Source organism: Moschus berezovskii, chromosome 17 (assembly GCF_049115385.1).
Source record: "Moschus berezovskii isolate FMDL1 chromosome 17, NW_MosBer_1.0, whole genome shotgun sequence".
NCBI lineage: Eukaryota > Metazoa > Chordata > Mammalia > Artiodactyla > Moschidae > Moschus > Moschus berezovskii.
In genome coordinates this window covers 42,574,836-42,587,458 of record NC_142476.1, presented here as the reverse complement: position 1 = coordinate 42,587,458, position 12,623 = coordinate 42,574,836, and the positions used below count along the sequence as shown (strand labels likewise).

Here is a 12,623-nt window from a genome sequence, read left to right as displayed (position 1 = left end):
GAGGGGCCCTGGACCAGCTTGGTTGCTGTCCAGGTGAGGGTGGGCAGGACCTGTGTGTCCTGCAGACAGTGCACAGCGTCCAGATGAGAAAGCCTCGCTTTAGCCAAGCCAGACGGTAAATCCTGAACCTCCAGAGGCGGCAGAGCAGCGTGGTGGTGGTGGTGGTGGGGATGGTCACCTCACAGAGCGTCCGTCCTGTGTAGGAGAGGACCCCGTGGGACTCCTTAGATGGCAGACTCTCCACGAGCCGGCAGACAGGCCTTGGTGCTCAGGGATTATCCTTGGAGCAGGGGGTACATGGCCTCTGTGTCTCCTGCATCTGCCCCAGTGTGCCCCTTGGGGAGACCCTAGGGCTCCTCGGAGCCTGAGTAGCATTGGCCCTGGAGACACTGCTTCCAGGAGGCCTTCCAGGCTTTCCTGTCTGTGCTCCCTTCTGCTTGCTCGCTTGGTTTCGTCTCCTTGAGTCCTGGAAGTCTTTCCGCCTGGCTGGTGGGGCCCTGCAAGCAGGGGTGGTGTATCCTCCTGTAGGGTTGGCCGTTGGCAGATGCTTGTGGGAGGGGAGTGAGTGATGAGGGGGCCCATCAGCTCTCTGGCGAGTGCTGAGCTGGGGTAAGGGCCAGTGGGAATTGCACTGGAATGTTCTGGCTGCCTTGGCTGATGGACTTCCAAACTACACGAGAGAGATAACCACCCAGCCAGGTGGGCCCTGGCCCGGGGGTGCGTTTGCTTACAGAGTGGCTTCTCTCAGTTGGGGGGCGCCTCCTGGGATGGCCCAACTGGGTGATATGTCCCTGCCTCACCCCAGGCCAAGGGCAAGCTACAGCCCGGGGCAGCGTGAGCACTTTCTCTAACAAAATGGTTTTCGTTTTTTTCCATTTTAAAGGTGGTGCGTGCCCGACGACTGTTAGTTTTCATCTGCAGTGACTGACTGCCCAGACTTAGGGGAGTAAGAGACACGTGTATCATCTCACTCTTCTGGGCTCACAAGTCCGACATGCGTCTCACTGGACTCAAGTTCAGTGCTGGGCAGGGCGGTCCGTCCTGGAGGCTCTGAGGGCACCTGAGTTTCTTAGTCGTGGCCCCTTCCTTCACGTTCAAAGCTGGCAGAGAGGCGCCCGCCTGCCCCTGCTCCCCGCGGCCTCACCTCTCTCTCCCCAGACTCTCCCTCCGGCCTTGCTCGTCCACTCTTGCTGACCCTGTGATGCACTGGGCCCGCCCGCGTCCTGCAGATGCTCCCCCACTGTAAGATAGGCTGATTGGCACCCGTCATTCCACTTTGCCCTCTGGGGATCCGGAGATGGGGCATGGACACCTTGGGGGCCCTGGTTTTATGGGCAGGAGTAACTAAAGATTAAACAGAAGAGAACACTGGCAGCCTTGCCAGCCACCCGCAGCAGGCCGGGGGCCTTCTGTGATGTTCTCGCACCTGGGAGCATCTGCATGGTTTATGTGAACGTTCCTCGGGTCGTTGTTACTGGGATCTCCCCTGCTCTCATGGGCCACCACTCTGGACCGTCTGGGTCTGGGAAGTTTCCTGTGCAGTAGGTGGTCCTCTCGAGCGTCCTCAGTGGGGCTGCAGGCTGGTCCGTGGCGGGATGACGTGCTGCCTTCCTGACGGGCCCCGAGCTCCGGAGAGGGCAGCACCGGGGAGACTGGTGTGAGTGTCGGATGGAGGCAGCGGGCATCTTGCCTTTGTGGGAATTTCTCCCACCCTGCTCACTCTTGCTTGAGAGGAGGTAACTGTGTGAGATTAATCCCATCAGACAGCTTTGGATCTCCCAGTTACCATGGCAACCTTGTAAAGCATGTGTGACATTTTCTGCCCCCCGGTTGCTCCTGGTGGGGAACGGGGTCCTCTTTGGACCAGGGTCGTGGGCCATCTAGCCTTGCTTCCCATACTGGGAACTCCTGGTAGGGTGGGGGGCTGAACATGGACTCATAGGGTGGCCTGTTGGCACGGCCAAAATTGGTGCCCAGACCAGGGAAGCTGCTCCCTCTGTGACAGGCTGAGGCGACCTGGTTCCGCTCCACAGACCACTTTCGGCTGGTTCCCTGGACCGCTGGGGTTCTGTCCTGAGTGGGAGGCCCAGGTCAGTGGTGGGACAGCTTTTTGAAGTGGGGTCTTGTTTCAGGCAGTGTGCACATTAACGGTGTTAGAAGGGTGCCAAGCAGGTCCTCTGTGGTAACTGTTTCTTCCGCCAGGGGCAGGGGCGGGTTTGGTTTTGGCAGTGGGCTGGGATCCCCAACCCACCTGGCAGTCTCTCCCCCAGGAGCCAGGAGCCCAGGAGGGAATGTGGTCAGGGAGCTTCTGGGACAAGCCGAGGCGGGTGCCTGGCCCAGCTGTGCTGAGCTGGGGGAGGCGGGAGGAAGTGTAGGGGATTCTGTGCAGCCCTCTGAGGCCTCTGCATTTTTGTAAAGGGCCCAGGGGCCACTAGAACGAGCAGGAGTCCAGCCTCGGTTGTCATGGGCCTGGTTCTCAGACCGGGCCCTGGGGCTGTGCAATTTTGAACTTTCATTTCTGACCCAAATGGCATTAAAAATGCTGATGAGGCTCAGTCCTCTCGGAGGGGTCCCCTGGATCCCCGGGCCTTGCGTCCTTCTCCCGTTTTAGGAATGAGGACTCCAAGGCCCAGAAGAGTTTTGCGGTGGGTCGTGTTTACCCCGTGGCTGAGATGCCGAGCCATCCCAGACCCCCACCATGTCCTGGGGACCCCTGGCCTGTTCTGGGTGCCGCCCACCCAGCTTCTGACTGAGAGGGTCGGAGGGTGGAGGGAGGCTCTCTTCCTGCACTGCTGTCCAGGCCTGGGTCTGGGTGTGGGAGCGATGCGGCTCTGGCTGGTGGAAGAGACAAGGGGACATTCACTCCTCAGGCCTCATGAGGCAGGGTGGGCCCAGTGACACCTGTTTTAGCTCCAGTGACACTGATGTCAGACTTGTGGCCCCAGAGCCAAGCGAGGACACATGTCTGTTGTTTAAGCCACAAGCTCTGTGGTCCTTTGTCACGGCAGCCAAGACACTCTGCCAGCACCTCTGACGGTGGCCCGACACCCTGGGGCTCTGGCCTGGCTCCTGGTGAATTTCCCCTTCCCCTGGGTCAGAGTGAAGGCCTGGCCTGCAGCGCGGCCCCCAGCCCACCGTGGATCCCTCCTCCTCGGCCCTCCTGGCCTTCCCAGCCTGGCTCCACTGGGAGCCACCTTCTCCCCCCAGCCCTGTCCCGTGTTCATCACTGCTCTGTGTATCCCCTCTGGCAACTGCCCCCCAGGGCTGGCTCAGAGCCCCGCAGGGGTCTTGCCTCACCTGTCTCAGGGGCCGGAACCCCCGCCCACAACACAAAGTAGGTGCCTGGGAAGGGGGTCTCTGGGCTGGGGCGGGGTATATGTGCTCCAAGGCAGGCGCAGACCTGCGCAGACTGGGGCGCTGAGCAGACATGTCAGCCTCAGAGCAAGCTCGTTCAGGGAGCCCCACTTGGCCCCTGCCCCCTGGGGGGAGGGGCCGGTGGGACATGAGAGTTGGGGGTAGCATCCCTGGGGAGAGAGAGTCTTGGCCGTGCATCCTGCCCTAGGAGGGTCTCTCCATGCTGCTCCATCTGTGCTGGTCGCAGGGATGCCCTGGACACTCCTCTCCCTTCAAGGGGGCTGAGAAGGTAAGGAGCCGCCTACCCCTGTCTGGGGAGTTGTCTTTCTAGGCCCCCTGGAGCTCAGGGCTGCCCCCACCCCCACTTCCAACTCCTCTGTCTCTGTTCCTGTGGCCCCAGTTTGCCGACTCTGGCCCAGCTGCTTCTCATCACTCGTCCCGACTGAGATTTTGAGAGCAGCTCTGGCCTGTCGGGTGACACCTGGCTGTAGGCAGGGAGGATTTTCTTGGCCTCCTTGGCAGGCAGGGCCTTGTAAATTCTGGTTCCGACAGGTAGCCTGCAGCCTGGGTGGGCAGTGGGGGTGAGGGCCAGCTGTCACACAGAGCCGGCGAGCCAAGGCCTGGCCAGGTCCCCACCTGGGGGGCTGGGCAGCCTCCCCTTGTGTGGTCTTGGCCTCTGTTCTCACGGTAAATCTTCCTTATCCTCACAGGTTGGGTGGGGATCCCTTGGCCATGCCCTGCCCTGGAACCACGTGCCTTGTCTGACCTGCTTCACACCTGAGGGACTCCCAGGCCCACCATCGGCCCCAGGCCAGGCCAGGTTTGTCCCAGAAGGGACCACATTCCCTCCTGGGTTCCTGGTTCTTGGGAGAGAGACTGCCAGGTGGCTGTTTGAGTTCACCTCACCTTTACTTTGCCCCACCTGGAGAGCCCCAGCCCTGCACCCAGGCTGCTGGTGGATGGGTCGGGGAGTGTGGAGGCCTCTGCTCTCAGGGTGGGCCCCTCTCGTTCCCCCGGGGAGATTGGGGCATGTGCTCCTCAATCTGCATCCCTCGGTCACCAGGTCTGCCGAAAGGTCAAGAGCTTCCGAGCCCTGGTCCAGGCTGGGTGGCTGCTGCGACTTAGGGCCTTTGTAGAGTTGCTGCCACTGGAGGGAGGGCCCTGTGCTGGGGCTGTCCAAGGGCTGGGGCTTGGGCCCCCTTTCCTGCTGTAGCAAATCCCTGGAGATGTGTATGCAGCATGGGGGCCGGTTCAGGGAGCGTTTTGTGGGGTGACATCTGTGTAACACAAGGTCGACCCCTTTGCAGCAAGCAGGTCAGTGTCATCGAGCACACTCACAGAGCTGTGTTGCTACCTCCTGCATTGCCCTGTGGATGGGGAGGTGAGAAGAATCGAGAGCCAGCTTTGGGTGTCAGCGTCCACACCCCACACTCATCATAGGCCTGGTTTGGGGGCCAGAGGCCTCTCCGAGCTGCTGCCTCGCTCCAGAAATGGGAGGAAACTCAGTCTCTCCGGAAGCACCCCACACCCCCTCCCTCGGGTTGGGGGTGCTCCTGGGCTGGTCATCTAAGAAGCCAGGGTTTCAGGGCGCCTGCCTCCTAAGCACTTGCTAACACTTCCTGGAGCAGAACGCACTCTGCCAGTGATCAGATGGGCCCTGGCTGCAGCTCCAGGCCAGGGCTTGACCTTCGACCTCCTGACTGGCCTAGGTTCAGGCCACCCCTTTGACAAGCTGGAGCATCGGCCTATCAGGTGACCAGGCCACTGGGCTTTCAGGGCAACCCTGCCCCCAGACTGGCTTTGTGAGCAAGAAGGGTGGTCGGTCCCTGGGTGGTTTTCCAGGCTGTGTCTTCACCCCTGTATAATTCCAGTCTGACAGCCGGGAGCTGGGATGGGCTGGCCAGCTGAGTCACTTTCGGGGAGGGTGGGCTGCAGGGAGTAGCTATTGGAATCTGTTTCACAGCAGTGGCGCTGGAGAAGACTCTTGAGAGTCCCTTGGACAGCAAGGAGGTCAAGCCAGTTCAATCCTAAAGGAAATCAGTCTTGAATATTCATTGGAAGGACTGATATTGAAGCTGAAGCTCCAATCCTTTGGCCACCTGACGTGAAGAACTAACTCATTGGAAAAGACCCTGATGCTGGGAAAGATCGAAGGCAGGAAGAGAAGGGGGCGACAGAGGATGAGATGGTTGGATGGCATCACCGACTCGATGGACATGAGTCTGAGCAAGCTCTGGGAGATAGAGGACAGGGAACCATGGCGTGCCGCAGTCCATGGGGTCGTAAAGAGTCAGACACGAGTTAGCAACTGAACAACAACAACAATGCCCTGCAAGCTGACAGATCATTCTGGAAGCAGGAGGATTGTGCTGCAGCCGACCTGGGCCAGGACTCCCTTGGGTCAGCTCCCAGAAATCCCAGGCAGCCCCAGTCTCCACACCGAGGCCTGGAGCCCCACGCACCTGTCTTGGGTCAGGAAGGAAAGGTGGGGTGGGGTGCCTCTCTGTCTCTCCTTCCCGGCCCCTATGCTGCTTGCCTCCCTGGGGTTTCAGCTGAGGCCCAGCTGCTGGGCTGCTGAAGTTTCCCACCACAACCTGGAGGCTGGCCGGGGTGGGGAGTCATTGCTGGCGCTCCCTTGGCAGGGCTGCTGACCGTCCTGGGGTACCCACAGGACCTACAGCTGCCCCCACAACGCTGGACTGCCCCCAACCTGAAAGATCTGCTATTTATTTTGGTTTCTGAATCAGCCATACTGATTCATACAGGATTTAGGAAATCTCACTCAAAGAATATTCAAAGTATGAATGTTTTAGTTAGTCATGTCCGACACTTTTCGGCCCCATGGACTGCAGCCCATTAGGCTCCTCTGTCCACAGGGGTTCTCCAGGCAAGAATAATGGAGTGGGTTGCCATGCTCTCCTTCAGGGGATCTTCCCAACCCAGGGATCAAACCCAGGTCTCCTGCACTGCAGGCAGATTCTTTACTGTCTGAGCCACCAGGGAACCCCCGAAGAATGTTCAAACTACTGTACAGTTGTGCTCATTTCATACTGTAGTAAAGTAATGCTCAAAATCCTTCAAGCTAGGCTTCAGCAGTATGTGAATCAAGAACTTTCAGATGTACAAGCTGGATTTAGAAAAGGCAGAGGAACCAGAGATCAAATTGCCAACATCTGTTGGATCATAGAAAAAGCAAGGGAATTCCAGGAAAAAAATCTGCTTCATTGACTATGCTAAAGCCTTTGACCGTGTGGATCACAACAAACTATGGAAAATTCTTAAAGAGATGGGAATACCAGACCACCTTACCTGTCTCCTGAGAAACCTGTATGTGGGTCAAGAAGCGACAGTTAGAACTGGACATAGAACAATGGACTGGTTCCAAACTGAGTAAGGAGTACGTCAAGGCTGTATATTGTCACCCTGCTTATTTAACTAATATGCAGAGTACCTCGTGCGAAATGCCAGGCTGGACGGCTCACAAGCTGGACTCAAGATTGCCGGGAGAAGTATCAACAACCTCAGATATGCAGATGATGCCACTCTAATGGCAGAAAGTGAAGAGGAACTAAAGAGCCTCTTGATGAAAGTGAAAGAGGAGAGTGAAAAAGCTGGCTTAAAACTCAACATCCTTCAATTAAAAACAAATTAATTTTAAAAAGTGGAAAAAAAACCCCTCAGCGTTCAAAAAACTAAGATCATGACATCCAGACTCATCATTGCATGGCATGTAGATGGGGAAAAAGTAGAAACAATGGCAGATTTTATTTTCTTGGGCTTCAAAATCACTGTGGACAGTGACTGCATCCATGAAATTAAAAGACACCAAAACTTCCAGAACTATGTTGAATAGTAGTGGTGAGAGTGGGCACCCTTGTCTTGTTCCTGACTTCAGGGGAAATGCTTTCAATTTTTCACCACTGAGGATAATGTTTGCTGTGGGTTTGTCATATATAGCTTTTATTATGTTGAGGTATGTTCCTTCTATTCCTGCTTTCTGGAGGGTTTTTATCATAAATGGATGTTGAATTTTGTCAAAGGCTTTCTCTGCATCTATTGAGATAATCATATGGCTTTTATTTTTCAATTTGTTAATGTGGTGTATTACATTGATTGATTTGTGGATATTGAAGAATCCTTGCATCCCTGGGATAAAGCCCACTTGGTCATGATGTATGATCTTTTTAATGTGTTGTTGGAGAAAATAATAGCAAATGAAGCAACTGACAAAGAATTAATCTCAAAAATATACAAGCAACTCCTTCAGCTCAATTCCAGAAAAATAAACGACCCAATCAAAAAATGGGCCAAAGAACTAAACAGACATTTCTCCAAATAAGACATACAGATGGCTAACAAACACATGAAAAGATGCTCAACATCACTCATTATCAGAGAAATGAAAATCAAAACCACAGTGAGGTACCATTTCACGCCAGGCAGAATGGCTGCTATCCAAAAGTCTACATGCAATAAATGCTGAAGAGGGTGTGGAGAGAAGGGAACCCTCTTACACTGTTGGTGGGAATGAAAACTAGTACAGCCACTATGGAGAACAGTGTGGAGATTCCTTAAAAAATTGGAAATAGAACTGCCATACGACCCAGCAATCCCACTGCTGGGCACACACACTGAGGAAACCAGAATTGAAAGAGACTCATGTACTCCAATGTTCATCGCAGCACTCTTTATAATAGCCAGGACATGGAAGCAGCCTAGATGTCCATCTGCAGATGAATGGATAAGAAAGCTTTGGTACATATACACAATGGAGTATTACTCACCCATTAAAAAGAATACATTTGAATCAGTTCTAATGAGGTGGATGAAACTGGAGCCTATTATACAGAGTGAAGTAAGCCAGAAGGAAAAACACCAATACAGTATACTAACACATTTATATGGAATTTAGAAAGATGGTAATGATAACCCTGTATGCAAGACAGCAAAAGAGACACAGATGTATAGAACAGTCTTTCGGACTCTGTGGGAGAGGGCGAGGGTGGGATGATTTGGGAGAATGGCATTGAAACATGTGTATTATCATATGTGAAAGGAATCGCCAGTCCAGGTTCGATGCATGAGACAGGATGCTCGGGGCTGGTGCACTGGGATGACCCAGAGGTGGGATATGGGGAGGGAGGTGGGAGGGGGGTTCAAGATGGGGAACACATGTACACCCAGGGCAGATTCATGTCAATGTATGGCAAAACCAATACAGTATTGTAAAGTAATTAGCCTCCAGTTAAAATAAATAGAGTTATATTAAAAATAAATAAATAAAAGATGCTTGCTCCTTGAAGAAAAGCTATGACACACCTAAAGAGCATATTAAAAGGCAGAGACATCACTTTGCGGACAAAGGTTCCTATAGTCAAAGCTATGGTTTTTCCAGTAGCCACATATGAATGTGAAAGTCGAACAATAAAGAAGGCTGAGCACCGAAGAATCGATGCTTTCAAACTGTGGTGCTGGAGAAGACTTGAGAGTCCCTTGGACCACATGGAGTTCAAACCAGTCCATCCTAAAGGAGATCAACCGTGAATATTCATTGGAAGGACTGATGCTGAAACTGATGCTTCGATACTTTGGCCACCTGAAGCAAGGAGCCAACTCATTGGAAAAGACCCTGATGCTGGAAAAGATTGAGGGCAGGAGAAGAGAGTAACAGAGGGTAAGGTGGTTGGGTGGCATCACCAATTCAGTGGACGTGAGTTTCAGCGAACTCCGGGAGAAGGTGAAGGACAGGGAAGCGTGGCATGCTGCAGTCCATGGGATGGCAGAGTTGGACATGACTTCGTGGCTGGACAACAGCAGCAACCCCTTCCCCCCAGGTACCCAGGAGGCACAGGAGATGGGGGCACCTATCCTTACAAGCTCATTCCACTGCTGTGTGGGCTAGATGCTGGAGTTGTAGCAAGGCGCCAACGAGGTCAAGGCACCATGCCCTGAGCCATGGTTCCTGACGGGCTGAGGGTACAGTGGTGTTGGTCCATGGATGCTGTGAACTAAAAGCATGGCCTGTAGCTGCTGGGAGAGTCAAACAAGTGCCCGTTCCTCTCCCCCACCCCCATCGCCCCAGCAGGGACTTGAACCTGATGTGCAGAGTCTGGGTGGTTTCCCAAGCTCTCCCCTGCCCTGACTGGTGGGTCCCTTACCTCTGTATCTCCCCCTCTCCCCAGCTCAAGCCGTGTAGAGGGCAGGTGCTCAGCAGAGGGGAGCCTGCTGAACCTGCCTAGCCCCTCCCTGGCCCTGGGCAGGGTCACCTCCTTCTCAGTCTGCGTTGCCATTGCCTGGGGACAGGGCACAGGGAGGGCCAGCCCCCTGCCTGCTCTGCTTCTCTCCAGGAGGCCCTGGGGGTGATGCCTGTGCAGTAGTCACAAGGCATCCTGTGGCCCCCTTCCTGCCAGCCTTGGCTGGGCCCTGGGACCCTGACTCTAGGGGGGCCCAGCCCCCACACTGAGGCCAGCACTGAGGCCAGGCTTAGCTGTGAGCGGATTCAGGGGCTGAGGAGCCTTCCCAGTGCAGACACAAGGGGCTCAGCTTGGTGAGGCGGTGGGGGTTGATGCCCAGCTGAGCTGAGGTGCCTGGCAGGGAGATGCCGGGGGCAGGGGGCAGTAAGGGCCATGCAGACATGTTTGGGCACCTGTAAGATGGCATCCAGATGCAGGTGGAGGGACGCAGCAGGTGCCATTGTGAGTTCCAGACCCTGAGCATCAGTACGCAGGCCCTTCCCATGGGTGTGGGAGTCCTGGAGGTTCCAGGTCACGTTGGCCCCGTCACCAGCATCCACAGGGTCGGGGCAGGGCGCTGGAAGGCAGCTATAAGGCTGATCCAACCCTGGTGGCAGTGCCCAGGCCCTGGGGACCCTGCAATGTCAGCAGCTTCCAGAGGGTGCCTGCCCTCCGTCTGCAGCCCTGCTTGGCTGGCCTCCTGCCCTGCTAGCTGCCCAGCCACACAGCCCGAGTATCAGGGTGGGCCCTGGGCGGGGGAGCTCGCACCTGGCTGGTGCCCACCAGAGGGCCTGGCCCCTGTGCCATCTCCCCAGGCTAGTCTGGTGGGGAGATCCTGGGCACCCAAGCTCTGACCCCCCGGGCTGGGCTGAGCGTGGACTGGCCCTGCGTAACTCTCTAGGAATTCCCAGAAAATTCCCAGTGTTAACCCCGCAGGCTGGGGCTCAGGGTGACATTCCAGTGCCGCCTTTCTCATGGGACCTTGGCTGCTCCTGCAGTCTGAACCCGGCTCGGAGTCTTCCAGGGACCCTCCCAAGGACATGCCAGTGGAGAGGGGAGCTGAAGACATCGGTGGCTTGGGCTTGGGACTGCAGCCCAGGCTGGTCTGGGCCTTGACCCTCCAGGCAAGGGGTGGCATTTCCAGCAACTGCGCCTGGTGGGCTGTCCTGGAACCTGGCCGTCTGTGGCCTGTGGCTTCTGGGGTTCTCCGCTTGCCTCTCGGTCACATTCCCCATGAAATTGGGGGACCCCCCCTGCCTTTGACATTGGGGTGCTGGGAGGACAGAGCTGGGCCCCCTCAGACCTCGGGCTTGCTGCTCAGCAGGGGGCTGGGGGCCAGGCAGAAGGGCCTGGGCCCCTTATCACCCCACGCCCAAGAGGTGTTCTGGAAAACGAGGTACCCAAGTCCCCCGGGCCCCGGCTGGGTCTGTGGGGCCATGGTGCCACCAGCCCCTTGTGGGCATCCTGGGCACCCCAAGCCACATGCCGTGTGCCAGGGAAGTGCTACCGTCCTGCACCCACAAAGGCCAAGCAGAGGACAGGGGAGCTTTGGGCAGTGTGGCCTTGTGGGTGGGGTCTCCTGCCTGCTCTGCCTTCCACCCCAGAGCCCAGTGGTGTCCCCCCACCCCCCAGGCCTGACTCATATGCCACAGGGTCCAAGAAGACCAAAGTGGGGGAGACCTGGACTGGGATGGGGGCACATGGAGCCCACTGCCAGGTCTCAGCAGCTGTGGGATGACAGTGGGGGCCTCCTCCTGGCCTCCATGCTGGGGGAGGCCTGGTTTCCCTGGCAAACCCACAGCTGGATGGAACACACGCAGGGGCCATTCTTGGGGGGACACAGGCAAGTGAGGATGGCTCCTTAGGGAGCAGGACCCACTCCTGTGCCGAGCTGTCCCCAAGGGACATCCCTGCCAGGTCACACCGGGACACTGCAGGACCACGGGTGCTGAGCGCGGGGAGGGACCCAGTTGGCGGGGCGGCCCCCCAGCTGCTGGATTGACTCGGCAGGTCCCCCTCTTGTCAGGCCTGTCTGGAGGGGTGAGGTTTGCCCGTGTCTGCCGGGCTCTCCTGTGTCATGGGGCCCTGAGCTTCTTCCTCTCCCTGTGCTGGGCTCACCTGCGTCTCCCCCTTGCAGATGTGAACGAGTGTGCCACCGGCAACGCAGGCTGTGAGGGGGAGTGTCGCAACACCGTGGGGGGCTTCTACTGCCGCTGCCTGCCCGGCCGCCAGCTGCAGGGAGACAGCAAGACCTGCCAAGGTCGGTCCCTGGCCCAGCCCCCTGCCCCCACCCGGCTGTGGCCCCAGCATCCCTGCCCTGGCTGCTCCCTGGGGCTGCCTCCTCCCCATCCCCGGGCTGCTCTGAGGAGGGTGCTGGGGTGGCACCCAGCTCCCTAGGGTCCTCCCTGCCCGACTGCTCCCTGTCTGACTCACACCTTTGGGGAATCCACGTTTCCCCCAAAACGAGCCTCGGTGGGTCAGAGAGCCTGATGTGGGTGGAGGGCACCCTGGGTGCCGTCTTGGGAAGGGAGATTTCTCTGCTGGTGGGTGGGGAGAGGCAGGTGGTGGGTCGGAGATGCAGCTGGGGAGGGTGGGTGGGCGGCTGGCAGTCCCAAGTATAGCTGCATGGCCCCTGAGAGGGTCAGAGGGCAGGCTGTGTGCCTGGGCGGCATGGGGACGCTGGGGGGCCCTACCCCTGCAAGGGCTTGCTGAGGCCGGTCTGGAAGTGGTCACCAGCTCTGGGCCTGTCACAGCTCTCTGCCGTCACTGGCAGTCTGTCAGCAAAACCAAGAACAGACAGAAGGAAATTTCCTGGATTTGGGGAGAGAGAGAGGAACAGATTAGCTTAGCATTGGGGCTGGGAGAAGGCAAGGGATGGGGTGGAGGACACGCCGTCCCTCCTTGTCCCCCACACTCCCACACTTGCGCTCCCCCTCCAGGCCCCTGATCCTGGGACCCGATTGGCAGCTTGGCCCCTGAGAGCACACAGGGTGGGGGCTGGCGGGCATCTGCCTTCCCTCCCCTGAATCGTGTCAG

General features: G+C 57.2%; 1 protein-coding gene across 5 annotated transcripts in view; it reads left to right on the top strand.

Moving 5' to 3' along the window:
- MEGF6 (multiple EGF like domains 6) overlaps positions 1-12,623 on the top strand; it is a 101,923-nt gene that overhangs the window by 36,001 nt on the left and 53,299 nt on the right. For 4 of the 5 annotated variants that reach the window (XM_055419402.2, XM_055419400.2, XM_055419399.2 and 1 more), the window contains exon 5: positions 11,725-11,847. The exons of the other annotated variant lie outside the window; for it this stretch is intronic. In XM_055419402.2, the coding sequence (XP_055275377.2) occupies positions 11,725-11,847 (123 nt within the window). The remainder of the gene's footprint in view (positions 1-11,724; positions 11,848-12,623) is intronic. 5 annotated transcript variants of the gene reach the window in all.